Genomic DNA, 23,788 nt, shown 5'->3' on the forward strand with positions numbered 1-23,788 from the left:
AGGAAGACTTTGGCCACATGGACAACCATAGGGACATTTACAATGAAGAGGAACAGGCGGATGCCACAGACGATTTGGAAGACACCCATGGACACTTCCCCATCATGATCAGGACACTGATGTATTGTTTGGATTCCCCTCCATCCACTCTGGCTCGTCGGGCCTCGCCTGTAGATGACCGGATGGCCTTCAACTGTTGAAGAAGGCAGCTGAACATTTTCAGATCTCTACTCAAGAGGCTGTGCCTGAGCAGGACTTTTTAAAGGATATTCTTAGAAGCCTCATCTAGCCAATCCACTCCCTTAACTCCATCAAGAGAGGGTTGGCTCCCTTGCTGGTATCACCGGCTCAGACCCGGGCAGTGAACCCAAGAGTGGGAAAAAATTCGCCAGTCTCCTTCCGACCCACAATACATTAAAGGGCACGCCATCCCCGATTCTGGTAGTGACTACCACCCGAAAAAGAGCAGGGGTACCCCTTGCCACTGGGAAGGCACCCTTGGACAAGGAATCCAAGAGGCTGTATGCCTTAGGCAAACTAGTCCCCTCGGCTGCCGCATACACTACGCGTATAGAAAATACCACGCTGTTGGCAAGTTATGCTGATACTCAATGGAACCTACTCCCAAGTGGGCCCCCAGGAGGTCCCACAACACGCCAGGTCCAAATTTCTCGCTATTGTAACCAAGGGAATGCAGGTGAACCAGAATGTGATGATGAACACTCTGGACACGGCTGAAACAGCAGGGAGGTCTCTGAGCCAAGGGACCCTACTCAAGACACGCTTGACTGCGTACCGCAGGGTTTAAACCTGAAACTCAGGCCTCACTCATCAATGAGCCTATTGAAGAAAGTAACCTCTTTGGGAAAGCGGTTGATGAGGCATTGGAAACAGCCAAAAAAAGAGCATGAGAGTCTTGTCTCTGCAACAGATCACACAAAGACCTTCTCCCCAGAGAGGTAGTGACTCCCAGCGGTCCTTTCCAGGGCATTCCCATGCAAATCAAGGTAACTATGGCACGGGGAGTTTCAATACAGGACAAACTTCAGGAAGCCCCGCATACTACCCTTCAAGAGGGCAGCGACGCGGCAGAGGTAGAGACCCCAGTCCGAGAGGAGCCGCAGCCTCCGGTCAGAAATGACCATCCGATCCAGGTACCCTCCCATGTTTCCCCAGTCGGGGGGCGATTAACCTCTTTCCTCATGGCATTGGAGGGGTTAACTTCAAACCAGTGGGTCATAGACGGTCGCCCACGGGTACTGAATGGAATTCACCCGACCTCCACAATTCAGACAACCACGCTCACGGCGCCTTTAACAGGACCTTCTGGAAATCTTGAATCGAGGTGGAAGCGTTGCCGGGAAAGGATGCCATAGAAGCCTTCCCTATTCTGCAGGTAAACGAGGGTATTTATTCAGTGTACTTCCTTGTGCCCAAAAAGGACCTCACCATGCGCCCTGTTCTAGACCTGCACCCAATGAACAAGTTCATAAAACCAAGTTTTGCATGGTAACACTACAGGAGGTAATCCCAGTGTTGTCCAATGTTGCCATGTAGTCCCCTTGTTTCATGAAAGATGCATAATTTCGTATTTCATTGTTGCCAGCGCACAGGAAATATCTAAGGTTCATGATAGAGGACAGGCATTACCAATTCAAGCTACTCCCCTTTGGCGCCAAGGGTGTTTACCAAGGTCTTGGCAGTGGCTGCAGCGCACCTGCACAGACTCTGTCCCAGTTTACTCTTACCTCGAAGACTGGCTCATCACAGGAGATTCGTACAGCAAGTGTTTTTCGAACACCCAAAAAACAGATCTTCTCTTCAGTCTGGGTTTCTCGATCAATGAGAAGAAATCCAGTCTAGTCCCCAGTCAAACCAATTTCTGGGAGCTCTAATTCGGCGGCAGACTGCCTCGTCTTCCCCTCCAACGAGAGAGTTCAGAACATGCTTCTCCAGATCTCTAAATATGTAGCCAGTCGCGAGGTTACGGTGCGCAAAGCCATGCGCTTGCTAGGAATGATGGCGTTGTGCATATACTTGGTTCCCCATGCGTGGCTGCACATGTGGCTCAGCAGACAATGGGAAGATTTGGTAGTTGTCTCGCCAGCCCTCATTCTCTACAGTGGTGGTCGAGAAAACCTCTTTAAGAAGAACTTCACCACCCCTGCAGTGGAAGCCACTCTCTCCACTCCTCACAGGGTGGTGGGGGAGCCCCCCCCCCCCCCCACCTGCTTCAGCAGACAGCACATGAAGTGTGGTCCCTTCAGGTAACGTCCAACCATATAAATTTACTGGAGCTATTGCAGTGTTCAAGGCCTTTCAGATGCAACTGCAAGGGAAGACCGTGCTGATTCTAACAGACAGCACTACAGCAATGTATTATCTGAACAAACTGGGGGAAGAGGGAGGGGGCACTCACTCTCCAGGGCTATCCAATTTGTCCCAAAACATTTGCATAATGGCTCTCAGACACAAGATGTTTCGGTTGTCCCAACATCTTCCAGGGTAACACAATCTTCTGGCAGATGTGCTCAGCAGAGATGTTCCTCTGCCCAAAGAATACGAATGGCATCGGCACAAAGACATTGTTTGTCTTCGCAGACTGGGACTTCCCAGAGATTGACCTGTTTGCAACTCTGGAGAACGCACAATGCCCAGATTACGCCTCCAGATACCCGCAGAAACGCTCCAAGGGAAACGGTCTCTGGATAAGATGGTCAGGGAAATTTGTCTACGCAGACCCCCCGCCCCCCAGCTCACCACCTCAACAAGATGGTGCACAAGATGCACCAGGAACCAGTTACCATGATACTGGTGGCCCCCATGTGGGCCTGCCAAACCTGGTTCGCTCATCTGATGGAAATGTCCCTCTCCCCACCAGTGAAACTAGCTTGACTGTACAACATGTCTCAGGACAGAGGAGAGAGCCTACACCCATGCCCACAAACTCTGAATTTAGCAGCTTGGCTCCTGAGGTCATAGTTTGGACACATACAGCTCCCTCAGAGGTGCATGGACATACTCTGGGAAGCTAGGAAACCGAACACGTGTTATTGCTATGCCAGCAAATGGAAACGTTTTGTCATCTGGTGTGATTCCAAGGGTGTCAATCCCATTGATTGTTCACCACACACATGGTGCTGTACTTAACCCATCTGTTGGACACTGGGTTGGTCTTCAATTCCCTAAAGGTTAATCTGGCTGCACTGTCATCCTACACATCACAACAAAAGGTGTTGTGGTGAAAGATACCGGTGATTAAGGCCTTTATGGAAGGGGTTAACAGGATTTATCCTCCCTTTTCTCACCCAGATCATGGGTGGGACCTAAATGTGGTTTTGACCAGGCTCATGGGAGCTGCCTTTGAGCCTATGCATAAAGCAAGTCTAAAAGACCTGACTTGTAAAACGGCCTTCCTAGTGGCTATCACTTCTATCAGAAGGGTTAGCGAACTACAGGCACTTTCGAGGGGATTGGGTTCTCTGACGTATTCCATATCTATGACCGTAATCGCCACAGCTGTACTGCTTCGGAAAATCTTTCGGCGCCTGCGTCGATATGCCACCCTCGAGGACCTCCTCCGGCCGACGTCACTGGATGTTATAAGTAGGACGCATGACGCCTGTAGCCTCAGTTCTGTTTTTTTCCGCGAACGTGTTCGCTTCGGAGATCTCTGCGTGCCTCAACTCTTTAGCGTTCTTTGTCGGTTCTTTGAACCTGTTTTCGTTTTGTGACATCTTTCTTCGTGAATGTCTTTCTTCGTGAAGATGTCTACCTCGCCTTCCACACCGCGTCCGGGCTTAGTGCAGGGACTGTGGGTCCAAGATGTCGGTTACAGACTCGCACGACACCTGCCTCTGGTGCCTCAGGGAGGCCCATGACACGGATGACTGTCGACTGCCAGTCGCTCACGTCTAAAGCTTTGCGGGAGCGCAAGAAGTTATCGGTAAGTAAGGTGTCTAAGCCACGGAAGTCTAGGTCTGCGGGGCTTTCGACAGACGATTCGAGAGACGATTCTCTACGTCGTCGGAAGTCCAGTGGGTCTCGGTCCCAGAGTCGGTACCGCCACTCCTCTACCTCTTCGAGGCACTCCTGGAAGCGCCGTCATCGGTCGCCTTCCCCGTCCTCTTCCGATCACTTACCCCACCAAGCAGGCGACGCCGGAGGAATGGGCTTCCTTTGGGAAGAAAATGTTAGTGATTCTCGAATCGCAGGGCACCGCTCCGTCCGTGCCTCAGAGTGGGGTCAGTCGTGATCGGTTGAGGGACAACGCTCGCACACCTTTGGACTGGGTGGTCGGCACGATTTGTGGGAGAGGTCCTGCTCGGACAAGGGGAAATCGTTCTAGTCTTCCCGGTCCTCGACGCGCTCGAGAACGTGTGAACCTGTGATGTCTTCGAAGACGTCGGTGCTGGTGGTGCCGAGGTCGTCGACGGACTCTTTCGAGGCCCCGCCTTCGATTCACTCGCCGCCTTTCGAGGCTGTCGACGGGGGTACCCCGAGGCTCGGTGGAACCCCCTAGAAAGGCTCTGGCCAAGGTCAAGCATTGCTTTGGTTCACATTCTGTGCCTTCTTACCGCCATCTTGAGTTTATTTCAGAGGTGGATGAAGGCTCTGATGATGGCATGGTTCTTAATACGGTGCCTGACAAGATTCTCTCAGGCCATAGCCAATTTGAGGACCTGAGGCAGTCCCTGCACGATGCTAGTGGGCTTGACACCTTTCCGGAGGTGGAGTTTTGTAGGCCTGAGCCTGGCACTCATGCCGACTCCTCGCGCCATATGTCTAGGGTCACCGAGTACTTGGGATGGTCTGCTCCCCCAGGGGAGTTTCTTCAGGATGACCTTACGGATATCCTCGACCTTGGTCCACCAACTGACCCGGTACTGCCGTTTCATATGGCTCTACAGAGGAGGGTGACGGCGGCTTGGACTGCTCCGGAGAGTCTCCCGGCAGTGGGCAAGTCTTTGCTGCGAAAATACCGCCCAGCCAGTAGCGACCCCTGCTACTTGTCCAAGCACCCCACTCCGGAGAGTTTGGTGGTTCAGGGGGCTACGGCCCCGGCAAAGCAGGCGTTGTATCCTACTATCCCTCCTGATAGGGACGACCAGCGTTTTGACGGTTGGGCCAAGAAAGTGTTTTCTTCAGGGGGTATGGCGCTTCAGGCGGCCAACTCCGTATGTGCCTTGTCACGTTTCATGCACTCTGTGGAACTGTTTACTTAGCGGCTGAACATATTCCCAAAGGGGATGAACGGAATGGTTTCCTTGCCATGGTTCAGGATGGCAAGGATGCCGTGTGAGGCCGTTCAGTCGGGTTTGGACATGGCAGATTGCGTCAGCCGGTCCATGGCGGCGAGCACCGTGATACGCAGGTTTGCGTGGTTGCGGAAGTCAGGGTTTGCTCCTGATGTGCAGGCCTGGCTCCTCAACCTGCCCTTTGACGGGGAACATCTTTTTGGCAGCAAGGCTGACGAGAGCCTTGAGAGGTTGCAGACCTCAAAAGCTGCAGCAAAGTCGTTGGGTGCTGCAGTTCGACAACCTCCGCCTTTTTGTCCTAGGGGACAGCAATGGAGGGGAGGTTCCTTTCGTTATTACTCATCCTTTGGTAAAGTGAGAGGAGCTGCCAGTCAGAGGTGCCACTGTAGGAGTGCCACAGGTGGAAAACAAGTTACTCGAGGTGCCAAGGCCGCTCGGGCTGTTGCCTCTTTGCCCTCAGACAACGCCGTAGCCGCTTCAGCTCAGTCATGAGGCCATGTCCCATGGTTCGCCGGTTGGGGGGGAAGGCTGGCGCAGCATCTTGCAGAGTGGCGCGCCATTACTTCAGATGTGTGGGTTCTGGAGATCATAACCCACGGCTACTGTCTTCCTTTCCGGCAGAGGCCTCAAGACAATCCAGCGGGGAACCTCTCTTTGAAGAGTCCGGATCCGCTCCTTGTACAGGAAATTCAATCCCTGCTGGAGAAAGGCGCCATAGAACTGGTGTCTGTAGCGGAGAGGAACAAGGGATGGTATTCCCCTTATTTTTTGATTTCCAAGAAAGACTGGGGATTGAGACCCATCATGGACTTGCGCGGTTTGAACAAATGCCTCAGGAAGGACAAGTTCAAGATGGTTAATCTCGTCCTCCAGGCCCTTCAACTTCAGGACTGGTTGGTGTCTCTCGACCTCAAGGGCGCTTATTTTCATGTGCCGATGCATCCAAAGCACAAGAAGTACCTGAGGATCGCGGTTGGCGACTCGCACTTTCAGTTTCGAGTCCTGCCGTTCGTATTGACCTCCGCCCCGAGGGCTTTGACCAAGCTCATGGTAGTGGTGGCAGCGCACCTCAGGAAAGGGGGATTCACGTCTACCCCTACCTGGACGATTGGTTGATCAGGGCGCGCTCTCCCGAGCAAGTCCTGGATCACTGGTCCGTCACTTGCCACTCCCTCCACAAGCTGGGCTTCTTCCTCAATTTAAATAAGTCCCATTTGACACCAACTCAGAGGCTCCAGTACATTGGAGCAGTGCTCGACACGTCCCTGGGGCAGTGTTTTCCTCCCCAGGTGAGGGCTCCTCACATTCAGCAGATGGTGCACAAGTTTCAACTTGCCCAGAGTCTCCCAGCGTTCGAGTTCTTGAGACTACTCTGCCTCATGGCATCCTGCATTCTTCTGGTGCCAGAGGCCAGGTTGAGGATGAGATCTTTGCAATGGGCACTCAAGCTCCAGTGGTCTCAGTCCTCCGGCAGGATGTCGGACCCTGTTCAGGTGCCGTCCCCGGTCGCCCAGGACCTTCTGTGGTGGGCCGACGAAGGCAATCTGATGAGGGGGGCTCCATTTTGGCTGCCCTGGCCGGAGGTGACGATTGTGACGGACGCATCCCTCACGGGATGGGGAGCTCATGCCAACGAGTTGAGTCAGCGGTCATTGGTCTCTGGAGTCCAGACTTCATATCAATATGTTGGAGCGGAGGGCCGTCAGGCTAGCCCTGAAGGCTTTTCTGCCAACTGTGCGAGGAAAGACTGTCCTGATCCTGACGGACAACACGGTGGCCATGCACTACCTCAACAAAAAGGGGAGGGGCAGGGTCACTTCCTCTGTGCAGGGAGGCGATCTGGCTCTGGGCGATCCAGCAGGAAGTTTAGATCGAAAACGAGACGGCAGACGCTCTGAGCAGGCAGAGCGCGATCTCTCACGAGTGGGAGTTGGCTCAGGAGATTCTTCTGGAGATCTTCGCCCTTTGGGGGACCCCTCAAGTGGATCTCTTAGCCTCCAGTGTCAACCGGAAGTGCGAGAGGTTCTGCTCGTGGGAATTTCCTCCAAAAGGAGCCTTAGGAGACACGTTCGTGGTGGAGTGGTCATTCCCACTGCTGTACGCGTTTCCTCCAGTCCCAGTCATCCCACAAGTACTACGAGGTTAGGTTCCTGGATGATCCTCATTGCTCTGGTGTGGGCCCGGAGGACGTGGTACCCGGACCTTCTCAACTTGTCCATCTGTCCGCCACGTTGTCTTCCCTACCGAGACGATCTGCTCTCACGGGAGGGGGGGGGGTGTCAGGTTCTCCATCCAGAGACCAGATCCCTCAACCGTCACGCTTGGTTTCTGAAAGGTTGAGGTATAAGGATTGGGACCTCCCTGAAGACGTGATGGAGGTGTTGCTCTCGGCCAGACGGCGCGCAACAAAGTCCCTGTACCGTTTGCGTAAGTTCTGCGACTGGTGCAGGGTTAAGAATGTGGATCCTTTTGCATGTGACATTTTCATGGTTCTGTCTCTTTTTTTCTTTCTTTGGCCCACAGGGTCCTTTAAGTGGGTATCATTAAAAGTTACCTGGCGGCGCTGTCCATATTTAAGCGCTCGTCTGAAGAGTTTCTATTTTAAAATTCCTTTAATTTCTGTTTCTGAAAGGGCTCACTAATGTGTACCCTCCGTCACCTTTCCAGGTGTCCGGTTGGGATTTGAACCTTGTTATCAAGTTTCTGATGGGTGCTCTGTTTGAGCCTTTGAGACTTAACTCTTAAAACTGTATTTTTGGTTGCGGTCACTTCTGCTCGCAGAGTGAGTGAGTTACAGGCACTTTCAGTTAAGCCACCCTCCACTGTGTTTAATAAGGCCATGGTTGTCCTTAACTTCTTCCGAAGTTGGTGTCGGAATTTCATTTAGGCCAGAAGGTTGATCTTCGGTGTTTTATCCTCCTCCACATCCTGGTAAGGAAGAGGAGAGGCTCCATAGGCTTGATCCTAGGAGAGCGTTAAGCTTTTATATTTCACGCATGTCCCGGGTCAGAGTGGACGATCAACTCTTCATTGATTACGCTGGAAAGCATTTGGGACAAGCTGTGATGAAACGGACTGTCTCGCTGGATTATTTTGGCTATCTGAGTGTTACCGCTTGGCGGGTAAGGACCCTCTGGTCGGCTTACGGGCCCATTCTACCAGGGGTATGGCTGCCTCTACTGCCCTACAGAGGGGTGTTCCTATTCGTAACATCTGGGATGCAACCACCTGGGCTTCGGTACATACTTTTGTACTTCACTACTCCCTCAATTCCATCCGGGGACAGGATCTGGCCTTTGGCAATGTGGTCCTTTACTCCGCAATTTGATTGGGTATTCTAAATTTCTGTTTCTAAATTCTTTTCCCACCTCCTTGCATTGCTTTGGGAGTCTGTCATAAATATGGAATACGTCGGAGGACCAAATCCCCTCGAAGAAAGTTACTCTTACCTGGTAACATTCTTTCGATGGGATGGTCAGACGACTTATTCCATATCGCTCCCTCCCTTCCTTTCTTATGCAATTGCAGCTTACATTTCCGCAAGGCTGTGTGGTCAGACTGGCAGAAGACTGGTACCACACGTTCTGGGGAAACTACAACAGGGGCTACGGGAGTCGTGCGTCCTACTTACAACATCCAGTGACGTCGGCCATCGGAGGAGGTCCTCGAGGGCGGCGTATCGACGTCATGGACGCAGACGCCGAAAGATTTTCCGAAGCAGCACAGCTGTGGTGATTACTGTCAGATATGGAATACGTCGTCGGACCATCCCATCGGAAGAGCGTTACCATGTAAGAGTAACTTGTTCTGTTCTAGACTCCTTTGTTACAGTGCACAGGTATCAGTTAGTTCTGCGCACAAACCCGATTTGCGCCCAAATTCATCTCGAAGTTCCAATTAGTTCCAATTGAACCAATCGATTGAACTACCTACCTTCTTCCAGAATCCCACTAGAATGACCGAAAAAAGCCTACACACAGTGGATGTGCGCAGGGCAGTCATGTTCTAATTGGAAAGAACTAAACCACTGAGGAAAACAAACCAATTTTTCGTTTCAGTGGCAGCTGGTAGAGAAGGGGATCCTGTCTCTAAATCGTTTATCTCAAGGTGGATTGTCAAATGCATCACTCTTGCTAAGAGACAACTGCCCTTCAAGCCCAGAGCACACTCTACTCGAGGCACTGGGGCTGCCATAGCTTTCATTGCAAATGTTCCCCTTGAGTCGATTTGCAAAGCGGAAACCTGGAGTTCTGTACACACCTTTACAAAACACTATTGCCTAGACACTCATTCTAGGTCTGATTCTCAGGTGGCACAAGCAGTATAAGACATATTTTCTCTACTGTTCCTTCTCACAACCCACCTCCAACTCCGGGTACTGCTAGCTATTCTATGCACAGCATGTGATTCTAAGCAGATTAAAAAGCATCAGAAGACATGCATTAATTACCATAATAGCATTTCTGATGATTGTATGTGCTTAGATTCACATGCGCCCTCCCTACTTCCCCGCTCGGGGTGGAAGGAACATAGACATCTTACTACTTCTCTCTTCATGTACTCACAGTAGCCTTGGGCTCCCTCATGGCAGAAAAAATACAATCAGAGGGACCTCAGCGCGTGAGGGATTTTGGGTACACTACATGTCACGATAGGGATAGTGTTACAGGCACGCCTATGCCGACGTCCCCTTTCGGTCCCCAAAAGACAGGATGCACTACTCCGCGGTTACTTACCACTGGATGTCAGACTATGGAATCCAAGCAGATACAAGCAAATGCTATTACGGTAAGTAATGCATGTCTTACTTTAGTTTTGACGACTGCCACTGAATTGTGGTCCACTGTTCCCATCCTGGGGCTAAAACCTTATCAAGTCCAGAGCACTGAGCTGGGTGTAGTAAGAAGAGTTGGCTAGTGTTTTTTAACTTGTTACTAGAGACTAAATTACAGGAATTCTGCTCTTTAGGTTCAAGCTGTCAGGCTCATGCCGAAGTTTTACCTTGCATGTTCAGGGGTTGCAGTCTTTCTAGGGGCATTGCTTCAGTGTCAGGGTTTGAAATTGAGATTTGATGAGCAGAAGCTAAAACCTGCTCCTGGATGGTGGGCATCACCCTGTAGGCAGGAGCTACTTGTAGGGGAACCAGGAGCTTCCAGAGATACTCAAGTTTAGACCATTTTGTATGAATCATTGTGTTTTAATGTGTATTAGATAAGTGTTCTTCTTTATTAACATTCTCAAATACTCAAAGATAATCTTGCATTTACATGTTTGGAAAGCACTAGTTGGACCTAGGAACCAAAAGTAGCTCCTTGTAGCTGTTGGTTTCAAGCTAACCAGGCTCTACTATGCTAGAAACATGATCTAATTGGCTCACAGCTCCCCTCCATTTCGAACCCTGTGTAATCAAAGTGAAGCTACAAGCCTTTTCACACTAACTGGTTGAAGTCCTCCAAACCCATTTGTCAAGCTTTGTGTCGCCTGTTGATCAATTTTTTTTTTTACACCAATTATTTTGTTTTGAATATTGGCCTGTTAGGGTGTTGGTGCACCACTGATCTGTAGAACTGGTCACTCTTTTATATTCACATCCTTTGACTTGTCCTACAATTCTTAGCTTTTTTGACAAACTGAAGAACCATAGTTATAGACTTGTAAAATGGTTAATATCCCAACTCTTGATCACTGGTTATTTATGAACATTCCGATGGTGGGGAGAGGGGGGGTGACAAGCATACTTTAGTGTGGTGACATGATGTCCTTGTTTATACCTAACTTTTTGCCAAATGTGTGTTTTTTGTCAATTTGAATGTATTTTAATTATCTTTCTATTTTTCCCTTTGTGTACATAGCCTTCAGTTTGACCCGGCACCTCGTCGTGGAGAGCCACACGTTACTCGCCGTACTCCTGACTATTTCCTATAAATAACTTGGAACTCCTGCCTTAATCTTCCAACATACTCTTGGCATTTAAAGAGCGACAATTTAAGATTTCTCTAACCAATGGGATCTGTGTTGGCATAAACCGCCCCATCATGGACCAAAATGTGCCATACGTATAAGCATTTAGCACAATTTGAGACTGAGGTTCAGTACAACGCTATATATCCCCAATACTCTTCAGTCCAACAGTCAGTTGCCTGCTGTATTTGTAGTAATTTTATTTCTTCTGGACTGTTCAGGCGGAAAAGGTGGCTGTTATCTCCTTTTGCGCAAATTTGTACATTTTTGTTTTACTGTATCTGGCATGACATTTCAATTTTGGAGTTATTTTAATGAAATGCACTAACTTCCATTTCCACCCTTCACATTTTTTAACAAAACAATATTTAATTGATTTACTTGTAAATTAACTGGAGAAATGAAGTAAAGGAGCCTTTGGGACTGTATGCCCTAACACTGAACAAGATTCCCCCATTTAAGCTAAAGTACTGTTCTGTGTTGTACTTCTTTTCTGTATATTTGTTATGAAAGTGCTTGCATCCTATTTGGTGTACTTTAAGAAATAAACTTTCAATTGTAAACCCAAGTACCTGAGATTTCATTCTCCTGATTTTAAATCCTGCATTAGTAATTAAGATGGAGGATAACATGATTAACTTGTCCTTGACAGATGTTTTTGCAGTCGTCCTGCCTTGCGATTTCCAAAAGCAATCGTAGGTGTTGGGCAGTGATTATAATCATAAGGTTTTTTTTTTTGGTTGGTCTGTATTTGTGTAAACTATGGAAAGGAGCCCTATTTATGATCTTGTCAGTCATTTCTTCATACCTAAAGAATATATGTACCCACCAGTGAGAGCTCTAGATGTCGCTGCTGCGATTAAAGTATTCAGTGTTGCCTCTCTGCCTGTAAAATGTATTTCTGATGCTTGTTAATCTGCTTAGAATCACATGCTGTGTATATGGCCCGACATCCAGTGGTAACCGCAGAGTATTGCATCTGTAGGATCGAAAAGGGAAGTCGGCATAGGTATATCTGTAACACTAACCCAAAATCTATCACGCGCTGAGGTCCCTCAGATTGTTATTTTGCACCCAGATTACTGGTCGCCCTATGCGGAGCTCTTGCATAGAGATGGCGTTATTGTCATGATCGACTTTGTCGTTATTCCTGTTAAGTCACTTCGACTGTTGAATCCTGTGAAACGCCGCAGACTGCTGCAGACCTTCGACGTCTGTTGATCTCAGCGGCGCTGCTGTCAATGTGGCCGGGCCTTCTGGCCTGCCTACACAGTAGGGAGAGTGGGGTCAGGGTGGACATTTTCTTTACACAAGTATGCCTTTCATCCTCTCTGCGCCCTGTTTTTTTTTTCATCGCTATAATTGTCTTTCGCTATGGAAAAGACACCATTTAGATTTTGTCCCTCGTGCAGGGCCAAATATCCTTGGAAAGAAGAGCATGCTCGGTGCAACAATTGTCTGCACCTCGACCACAACAAAGTGACTCCTGCACCCTAAGACGCTTAAGGAGCGCCGCTTGAAGCGTTGGGCGGCCTACCTCATGTTGCAGGCCGAATGTTTCTTGCCCCGCTATTGCAACCGCCAATGACCAGGCCTCCCATGTCGGAAGCCATTGACCTAACGGCGGACTGCTCTTGGTCCACGGCGCCTGTCCCCACCAGGCCTGATACACTATGGGGAAAAAAATCCAGCGACGGGGGCGCACACGATCATAACACCAACACAGCCCAAGGTTCTGCTTCAGTAGCACTGTCAAAGCGCCAACGGAACCGTCAATCTTCGACGGGGATACTCTGATCAGCAGCCTTCCATGCAACTGCAGTCGCGGCCTGCGACTGGGCAATCCAAAGTAAAGGGCGATAACACTAAGACGCGTGGACGTCGAGGTGCTCCAGGTAGGACGTGCAGATGCTGCTTAAGACCCGGATGGTGTCGAAATCCACCGCTGAGCCTCCGGTTGTTCCAGTGGTATCAAATCCACCGCTCAGCCTCCGGTTCAGCAGCCTCCGGTTCAGCCGGTAGACTGCCCGGATGCTCCCACAATATACGAGAGCATCGCTAGGATTACTTCGCCAGTTAGACTGAAGGAGCGGTTGAAGGAGGCGGCGAAGCACAAAGAACGGCTGAAAGACATGTCTGGACACGATAGTGCCCAGAAGCCCGCCAGGACTACATGAAGAGTCCTTTGTCAGGCACATTAGGGGAAAAATCTCAGTCACAGGGAAGATGAACACTTTCCTCCCCTGGACCCCTCTGGTTCATCCTCATGGACCAGGGTGAAATGTGAGGGATGTATGGACAGATTAGAAACATTGGTCTCGTTCTGAGACCCTTGCTCCATAAGGCCTCAAAAAATGTCCTTCGACTCCTGTAGCCAGGTTTCAAAGGACCTTGGAAGATCCACATGAAGGGTTTACTTGTGTCCTCACAGATGATGATGTTCTGGACACTTATGATCAGGATGAAGATGGTGCCTCTCTGGAAAACAACAATGTGGATGATCAGACAGGTTTTGGGGACAATTGGGAGGGCATCCGGCGGGTTGATGCTCAACCCTGGATGTCCCCTACTCCCAGCGAGGACCCTGATGTCCTGTGCTTAAAGCCCCCCCTCTCCCCACTCCGGCTCGACAAGCCTCCCCAGTGGACGACCAGATGGCGTTCAACGCCATCTTGAATAAGGCGGCTGACCATTTTCAGATCGCCACTCAAGAGGCCTTACCAGATTCTGATTTCGTGGAGGATATACTCAAAGAAAAACCTCCAGCCAGGCCAACCCCTTGTTGAACTCAATCAAGAGGAGATTGGATCCTTCTTTGACACCAGACCAGGGCAGTGAACCCTAGGGTGGAGAAGCTGTTTCGGCCTTCTCTGACCGACCCTGCCTAAATAGAGGGTCATGCCACTCCAGATTCGTTGGTGGTTACCACTACTAGAAAACGGACTGGTGTTCCCTGGTCTACAGAAGTGGCACCACCCGATGAGGCATCCAAGAGACTTTATGCACTGGGAAAAAGTAACAACAGCTGCTCCATTTACCACCCGTATAGCCAATAACACCTCGCTATTGGCCAGCTATGCATACGTCCAGTGGAACCTTCTGCAAGAAGGCCTTCAGGAAGTGCCAGAACCTACAAGAACTAAGTTGCTCGCTGTAGTTTCCGAAGGCAAGCAGGTGAACCAGAGTGTGCTCAAAACCACTCTGCACACTGCCAAGACAGCGGGGAGAACCCTGGCACAAGGTACCTTGCTCAATAGACCTGCATGGCTGAGGAACTCCGGTTTCAAGCCAGAGACCCAAGCATTACTGATTTACAAACCCACGTAGGAGACAAACCTGTTTGGCAAGGCAGTGGACGATGCTTTTGAAATTTGAATGTATTTTAATTATCTTTCTATTTTTCCCTTCAGAAGAGCATGAAACACTCAAGTCCCTTCAATGAATTACCCAGAAACCCTCTCCTCGGAGAGGAAGCTGCTTCCGCCAGTCCTTTCGTGTGCAGTCTCGTTTGTCCCAGAACCAGTATAATGCAGGAAACTGGAATTCGGGTCAAGGGTCTAATACCTCCACCACTTATCCACTCGGAGGACAGCGGCATGGGAAAGGTGGAGGACGAGGTTCCAACCCCAGAGGCGCTCCAGCCTCTGGTCAAAAATGACCTGCGTATCCAGGTCCCCTCACATGCAACCCCAGTCGGGGGGTGGGGAGGGGTGTATAACGTCTTTCCTTAATGCATGGGAGGGAATAAAACAGACCAGTGGGTACTCAAGACGGTCGCCCACGAGTACTGTATAGAATTTGCCCGACCACCCCAATTCAGACCACCAAGATGACGCCGGTCCACCTACAAATCCTACTGCAAGAGGTGCAGACCCTTCTAGGAAAGGACTCCATAGAAGTCCCTATTCTACAGGTAAACAAGGGTATTTATTCAGTGCACTTCCTTGTACCCAAAAAGGACCTTGCCATGCGCCCTGTGCTAGATTTGCACCCAGGGAACAAGTTTGTCAAACCTCATTGCATGGTCACTTTACAGGAAGTAATCCTGCTGTTGAAACGGGGGATACATGGCAACACCGGACATGAAAGATGCATACTTTCATATTTCAATGTTGCCAGCACACATAAAATTCCGAAGGTTCATGATAGAGGACAAGCACTATTAGTTCAAGTACTCCCCTTTGGCATTGCCTCGGCACAGAGGGTGTTTACAAAGGTACTGGCAGTAGCAGCAGCACACCTGTGCAGACTATCTGTCCCGGTTTACCCTTATCTCGACGACTGGGTCATAACAGGGGAGTCCTACAAAACATGCCTATTGAATACTATGAAGACAATAGACCTCTTATTCAGTCTGGGATTCTCCATCAAAGAGAAGAAATCCAGCCTAGACCCCAGTCAAGTCAGTTTCTAGGGGCTCTTATTCGTACAAGACAGCTTTGTCTTCTCCAGCGAGAGGGTTGAAAACATGCTGTTTCAGATCCCTCAGTATGTAGCCAGTCGGGAAGTGACTGTATGCAAGGCCATGCGACTGTTAGGAATGATGGCGTCCTGTATTTACTTAGCTCTTCACGTGCGTTTGCGCATGCGTCCCATGTAAGAGTGGCTCAACGGCCAGTGGTTTCAATCCAGCGGACCATGGGAAGATCTGGTAGTTGTCTCGCCAGCCCTCATTCTCTCTGCAGTGGTGGTCGAGGGGAAAACCTTCACCACCCTGCAGTAGTAGCCACTCTCACGACTGCACCTCACGGGGTGGGGTGGCTCACCTGCTTCAGCAGATGGCACACAGCGTGTGGTTCCCACAAATAGCGTCCAACCACAAATCTGTTGGAGCTATTAGCGGTATTCAAAGCACTGAAAGCCTTTCAGGCACAGTTATAGGAGAAGACAGTCCTGATCTTGACAGACAGCACCACAGCCATGTACTACCTCAACAGACAAGGGGGCACACACACTCCGGGCTATCCAAGCTGTCCCAAAACATTTGGATATGGGCTCTCAAACACAGGATGTTCCTGTTGTCCCAACACGTTCCAGGGGAACTAGATTTTCTGGCAGAATTGCTCAGCAGAGATTTCCCACTGCCCGTAGAGTACGAATGGCGACTACACGAAGACATCGTCCAACGTTGTCGCAGAATGGGGTTTCCCTGAGATCGACTTGTTCGCAACTCTGGAGAACGCTCAATGCCAAGATTATGCCTCCAGGTACCCACAAACGCTCCAAGGGGAACTAGCTCTGGATAGCATGATCAGGGAAATGTTTACGCTCCTCCCCATCCCCCACGACTCCCTTACTCAAGATTGTGCACAAGATGCACCAGGAACCAGTCACCATGATATTGGTGGGCCCGCCAACCCTGGTTCTCATCTGATTGAGATGTCTCTCTCCCCTCCTATGAAACTGCCCTGCCCGTACAACGTTATTTCAGGACAGGGCACAAACACTGCACCCATGCCCGCAAACTCTGAACCTAGCGGCCTGGCTCCTGCGGTCAGAGTTTGGACACCTTCAACTCCCTCAGATGTATGGACATACTCAGGGAAGCGAGAAAACCAGATTTTGCTATTCCAGTAAATTGAAACTTTATCTGGTGTAATCCCAAGGGCGCCAATCCCATTGACTGCTCTCCTACTCAGATTGTATTGTACCTGACCCACTTACTGGATTCTGTTTTTTTAATTCCCTAAAGGTTCACTTAGCTGCTCTTAGCCTGCACTACCTCACAGCAAAAGGTGTTGTGGTGGAAGATGCCAGTTATCAAGGATTTCATGAAGGGGGTTTAAAGGATTCATCCCCCCACGTCTAACCCAGCTCCTGGATCGGACTTAAATGTGGTTCTGTCTAGACTCATGGGGTTCCAAAGCAAGTCTAGAAGACCTTACCTATAAGAAAGCCTTCCTAGTGGCTATCACTTCTATTAGAAGGGTTAGTGATCTACTGGCCCTTTTCAGTACTAGACCCTTTTGTTACTGTTCAGAGATAAGGTGGTTCTGCGCACTCGCCCTCAATTTGCGCCTACATTTATTTCCAAGTTCCACGTGAACCAGTCAATAGAACTGCCCACTTTCTTCCAGAACCCCTCTAACATGGCCAAAAGAAGCCTACACACGTTAGATGTGCGCAGGGCAGTCATGTTTTACCTGGAAAGAACAAAACCATTGAGGAAAACGAACCAATTTTTCGTTTCAGTGGCAGCTGGCCGAGAAGGGGAGCCTGTCTCCAAATCAGCTATCTCAAGGCGGATAGTCAAATGCATCACAATTTGTTACTCTTGCTAAGAGAACTGCCCTTCAAGCCTACGTGCTATGTGCGTGTTTATTACATGCCAGTAGCCCACGGGCATCGGGGCGCGGGAAACCAGGAAGATCAGAAACACGAAACACCTCATTAAGACAGGTAGAAAACCTAGGGAAACGAAGCTCTAATGCTCATTGAAACCACGAGGTTTTTAGCGATTTCCTAAAACTCTGGTAGTTAGCTTCAAGCTGTAAAGCCGTCGGCAATTTGTTCCAGAGGTCTACTGCTTTTGCCGGGAAAGATTTGCCTTGCCCAAGTGCGGACTTAGCCCAGGTCTGTTCAGCATGCCCCTGTCGGCTGATCTTGGACATCTTCCAGGAGCATAGAAAGAGAAATGTTTTTTGAAGTAGCTAGGGGCCTCTCCATATAGGCATCTGTGAATTATAGTCATAGCCTTGAACCTGACTCTCTCCTCCACTCTTAGCCAGTGTAGTGCTCTTCTCCCTGTTGACACATGTTCTCTATTTATGTTTTTAACTATGCGAACTGCGTCGTTTTGTATGACTTGGCACTTTTGAATCTCCCTTTTTGTGGCTCCTAGCAGGAGAGCGTTGCCATAGTCAAGTCGCGACAGGATGATGGCCCTAGCGATTGTCGCAGCGTTGACTTCATTAATGAATGGTCTTATTGCTTTCATAAGTCGTAGATAGTAGGTGGTGTTTTTCTGCAGGTATCTTACCTGTACCTCTGCGCCCACTGAGGCCTCTACCATCATCCCGAGAGTTTTAACATGTGGCAACACCGGGATGTTAGCGTCCTTGATGGTAAAGGACTTGTATTCATTCCCTAGTTTGCATCTGGCCTGTCGCGTGCCGAAAATCAGCAGCTCTGTTTTGGTAATATTTAAACACATCCAATGATGTTGCATCCAGTGGTCTATGATGTTATAAACCTCTGAGCTTTTAGCACTGTCAGTGATGTAATCACCAGTGAGTTCAAAGATGAGCTGCGTATCATCAGCGTAATTAGTAAAGAAAACGCGATGTGTTCCAGGAGTTCGCAGAGGCTTCTCATATATAGATTAAACAAGAGAGGTGACAGGCTAGCTCCCTGCCGGACTCCGTAATGGATGGGAGCGGCCTTGGAGAAATTATCACCCCAATGTATTCTAGCTCTCCGATCTTTGAGAAAGGATGATAACCAAGCCAAAGCCGTAGGGGAACAACCGACAATGTTGGCCAGCGCCTCCTGAAGGAGCTGGTGATCACATTCTACTTGAGGCACTGGTGCTTCCATAGCAATTCCCCTAGAGTCCATTTGCAAAGCGGCAACCTGGAGTTCTGTGCACACCGTTACCAAACACTATTGCCTAGACACTCATTCTAGGTCTGATTCTCAGGTGGGACAAGCAGTACTAAGACCTCTTTTCACTACTGTTCCTTCTCACAACCCACCTCCAACTCCGGGTACTGCTCGCTAGTCTATGCACAGCATATTATTCTAAGCAGATTAACGAGCATCAGAAGACCTGCATTACTCACCGTAATGGCATTTTGAAGATTGTATCTGCTTAGATTCACATGCACCCACCCTTGCTCCCCACTCGGGTGGAAGAACATAGACTTCTTACTACTTTCTCTCTTACGTACTCAAGTTGGCCTCTGGCTCCCCCATGGCAGAAAAAATACAATCGGAGGGACCTCGGCGGTGAGGGATTTTGGGTACACTACACGTCACGTTAGGGATGGTGTTACAGACACGCCTATGCCCCCTTTCGATCCTCGAAAGACAAGATGCTATACTCTGCGGTTACCACTGGATGTTGGGCCATATGCACAGCATGTGAATCTAAGCAGATGCAATCGTCAAATGCTATTACGGTGAGTAATGCATGTCATATTTTGGGAAATGTGTAGTAGAAATGATGAAAGAGGATTTATACTAGCGAGACCTCACTTGTTAAACATGGGCTGATTTAAGCCAGTCCTTTGCACATTCGCTGTCCCATGGCTGCATGATCTGCATCTGTAAGAGTGCTCAATGGACCAGATCTCAGCCTACTCTATTGACATCAAGTTCGTCCTCTTTGACCCCAAAGGGTAAAGGATCGTCGGGTGCCTCCTCCAAGAGTCTGTCCTCTACACAATCCAGCATGACTACCTGCACAGGTGTCGAGGGCGCTCTGCCTAAAGGAGCTCGCGAGTCAGGGTGTTACGACTACTCCGGCTGAGGGCTTGGCGCTTAACGGAGTAATCGGTGATCGACGCTTCTGCTTTGTGTACAAGACCCAAGCTGTATCCTCGGGTCTGAGACCTCATCTGTCTCCCTGTACCACCAAGCCTCCAGCCATTGTACCAGTCTTGAGCTCCGGACCCAAGGGGACCCTGCCGGCACCTGTCTTGGGACCCGGACTACCCTCAGTCTGTAAAAAAAAGAAAAAGGGAGGATGGGGGTGACCGCGATGACTATGATGACACCCAGGACAATGAACCTTAAGCATCTGTGGCCGCTCATGACCGCTTTCTGCCCCTGGTGGAGTTCTTGGGCATCCCCCTGCCCAAGCAAGAACTCCATGAGTTGGGAGTGCTAGCAGAGGTTTTGGGCAAGAGCCCCACAATCCGGTCTGGCCACCACAATCCGGTCTGGCCTCCCTCTTTAGAACAATGTCCTGCAGGTGGCGAGAAAGGTCTGGGATATGCCCAGGGCCAACACCAAGATGAACAAGAAGTTTGACATCTAGTTCAGGCTGACGGACAGTGAGCCAATCCTCCCGACCTCCCACCCGCAGCCACATTCTTCAGTGGTGGCTGCGGCCTCACTATATTCTAAACCATTGTCTTTGTCATCTTCCTCCACGGGAGTCACCTCCAGTTTCCTTTCCAAGGAGGACCAGGTCCTTCTTTGGGGAAATGCTGTTATGCCATTTCAGTACTGCATCTGCAGCAAGCCAACGCCCTTTTAGCCACAGCTAACCAGAAGCTGTGCTGGGAGCTCAGTTTCTGCCTGACCTCCCTTTGAAGAGGCAAGCCTCCTTAAAGGCCAATCTGGCGGATGCCTGGGCCATTGTGAAGGAGCTTGTTCAGTCTTCGGTCTCCCACATATAAAGCCAGCAGACAACTGTGTCTGGGTATAGATGAGGATGTCGTGGATGCATGCCACTAGGTTTTCATCTGATGTGCAGGAGTAGATCCTAGATCTGCCCGCTGAGCGCGTGGACCACTTTCGTCAACTGATACGTTGACAAAGCCTCCACCCAAACCACCAATTCCTTGGCCATCCTGACAAAGCCAGGTCTGAGAAACCGTGCCCTACGTCTCGGAGGACTCCTTTCAAACCCTGTGCTTTCACCGGCTTCAAGGGGTTCCAGGACCGCTGTATGGCAAGGCCTGACGGGTCACCCAGCGATGGGAGGAAGCAGCAGAGGACTTTGTGCTGGTTTTTCCGCTCCCCCCTCTGCCCCTCAGACGCCAAGCAACAGTGACGTCAAGGTCTGGGAACACAGCTCTTCGGTGGGGTGGACCGACTGGCTCTTTTCCAGGACAGCTGGAAGCTTCTTTTCAAGAACCCTTGGATCTTATACATAGTCTTCACAGGCTTCAGTCTTCCACTACCTCTACCATCCTCTCCTCTTTCGTCAGATTGGGTCCCTGGCTCTTTTGCAGGAGGTCCTTTCGCTCTTGGAGATGCAGGCGGTAGAACTGGTTCCTCAATCGGATGGGGGCCCCAATGTCCACTTCAGGATTTTTGCTATACCCAAGAACAACCAGGCTGGCCTGAGGGTAGTCCTGGACCCATCATTTCTAAATCGGTCTTTACCGCTAGAGTGTTTCAAGTCGATTACTCCTGCGCACATAGTCTGTGTGCCTGTGACTGGATGTGTTCCCTAGATCTGAAGGATGAGTACCTGCATGTGCCCGTCTACCAGCCGCATCAGAAGTTTCTGCGGTTCTCCAGCATGGGGTCTGGCATGGATTCACATGCTCATGAATATTCCCCGTTGTCAGGCTGGGAATCCTCGGTAAAGAAAAAATCAGTTTAGTTTCTGATCTTTCTCAGTAGTAACCAATCACTGGTCTCTGGGTCATACTGCCCCCAGCCAATGACTGCCCTCTCCCTAAGTCCCGCCTCTGGCAGCCATCTTCAGATTTTTACTGCACGCTCAAGTGTTGGGAGTCCTCATGCTTAGCTCTCGAGCTTTTGCTGCGTTTTCGCGCTTTCAAAGAGAATTTCTCATTTTTCGGTCAAATTGAGCCTCAAGCTTCACCGTCTCTACATCTGATTAACGGGGATCCGTGTCGGATTTTTCTACGCCCCTCATGGGTGAAGATTTTGTCGAGTTACGCTTCTTGGAGGATTCCAGAAGTTTCTGTGGCCTACCTGAACATGGCCCAGGAGAAAGGAAGCTCGACGCCCGGAAAGCTGTTCAGGGTCTACCCTGGATGCCAGCTACAGAATGTGTTCAAGGAGGACGAGCATTTGAAATGTCTCTACTGCCTTCATGAGGACAAAATGCATGTGGAGAAGGACTGTGCGTTTTGCAGGAACATGTCGGAACGGACCATCGGGGACCGACACCTTCGTCTCTCCAACTGGCTGGAAGGAAGGAGTCCGTCAGGTGAGAAGGAGAAGAAGTCCGAGCAGTCTTGTAAGTCCTGTGAGGGTGCCCCGGCGACGGGGGCCCAACAGAAGGCAAAGCTCCGCGGGCACTAGGAGCGCCGAACGGTCGGGCTCTTCGGCTGCCAGGCAGGGCGCACCTTCCCCTGCACCATCAACCGCGAGCCAACACTCTGGTTCGGGGAAGAGGAAATCTGAGAACCCAGGTAAGCCTCTGGAGAGGTCCTGGTCGATCTCGAAGGATTCGGCCGAGGGGGAGCGAGGCGGTGACCGCCCCATCCCCCCCTCCAAGGTGAAGGCCTCAAACGCGCCTAAGGCGGTGAAGGCATTGATTCACCCGGCCAAGGTCTCTATCAAGGGAGTCGCGGCGGCCCGGGCGCAGCCTGTGGAGGCTACACCAGTGGAGGCGACCTCGGGGCCCAGAGTCTCCCTGCCTCCGCAGAGAGAAGCCTCTTTCAGACCTATCGAAAAGACCCCTGTGAAGACCCCGGCGGAAAGAGGGGGGGGGGAGGGGTGGCCATTGTGGACACAACATCCGAGGAGGAGTTGGCAGAAGTCCTAGAGGGCCTCGACGAGGGCGTCGAGGAGGCCTGTCTCCACGGGAGGGATCCCGACGAGGGTGACTATGAAAGTTACTGCGGCACTGGTGAGGGTCCTAGTCAGCCGTCTCTTCCGGAGCCTCAGGATAACTCGGCGGTCATTTTGTTGGTGATACAATCCTTATGTTCAGAGATGAGGACGAGATTGCCCTTACCCCCAACAGAGGACCTGGTACCAGGTCCGGCAGAGGAACCAGAGCCGGTCCCGGCAGGAAGCCCCCCGAACAAGAGGAGACGGATCCACCCAGCCCCGCCTTCTCAGCCCTCGCGGCCTGCTCGGCCTTTACCCCCGTCCCTGGGGATGGCACGGCAACAGACAAGGCCACGACGGATGACGGCGGTGACGACGGGACGGAGCTCCCATCACCAGCTCGGGCCTCCCCGTCCGATGAGATCGGATCTTTCCACGCAACGATTGCCAGGGCATCCGAGCTTTTTCAGCTCTGCCCCAAGGAGAAGGAAGGTTTCCTTTACCAATGGGGCAAGGCCAGAAGGAAGTCAGTCCTCGCCGTGCTTCTGCTGGATGACATCTGGGACGAGGGTCTCACCCTTCTCAAGAACCCTTCTAGAATGCCTGCCAAGAAGGATCGGTACGAGAAGTACCGGGTCCCCGACGCGGCCCCTCTGTGCCTTAGGGCACAACCTACCCCGAACTCGGTCGTCTCAGCGGCGGCCAAGAAGAAAGCGGGGGGGGCGTCGGTCTCAACATCAACTTCCCCGCCGGACGGCGAAGGGAAGAAGCTGGACGCAATGGGACGACGAGTTATCTCGTCGGCGGCAACAACGATTAAGGCGGCCAAAGCCCTCGCGATCGTGGCCCGCTACGACGGACTTATGGTTCAAGATCGTCCCCCTGTTGGACTTCCTACCGGATGACTAGAGGGCCGAGGCCCTGGAGATCTTGCAAGAAGGCGAAGTGGTGTCCGACCACGCCGTTACGATGGCAACGGACATTGCCGACACCAGTTTCTGCCAGCTAGGCAACAGCATTTGTCTTAGACGACGAGGTTGGCTCAAGACGACAGATTTCCGCCAGGATGTGCAAGCCAAGGTGCTGGACATGCCGTTCGACGGGAACAACCTGTTTGGGAAAACGGTGGATGAGTCCCTCCAAGC

At 50.7% G+C, this 23,788-nt stretch overlaps 1 protein-coding gene across 1 annotated transcript in view; it reads left to right on the forward strand.

Annotated features, from left to right (window-relative positions):
• LOC138510432 (serine/threonine-protein phosphatase 2A catalytic subunit beta isoform) overlaps nt 1-11,787 on the forward strand; it is a 161,803-nt gene extending 150,016 nt beyond the window's left edge. The window contains exon 7 of the mRNA XM_069626086.1: nt 11,111-11,787. Coding sequence (XP_069482187.1) covers nt 11,111-11,183 — 73 coding nt within the window. The 3' untranslated portion in view covers nt 11,184-11,787. The remainder of the gene's footprint in view (nt 1-11,110) is intronic.
• The last annotated feature ends 12,001 nt before the right edge of the window (nt 11,788-23,788 follow it).

The sequence above is a fragment of the Ambystoma mexicanum genome, chromosome 6p, assembly GCF_040938575.1.
Source record: "Ambystoma mexicanum isolate Mex_15411 chromosome 6p, UKY_AmexF1_1, whole genome shotgun sequence".
NCBI lineage: Eukaryota > Metazoa > Chordata > Amphibia > Caudata > Ambystomatidae > Ambystoma > Ambystoma mexicanum.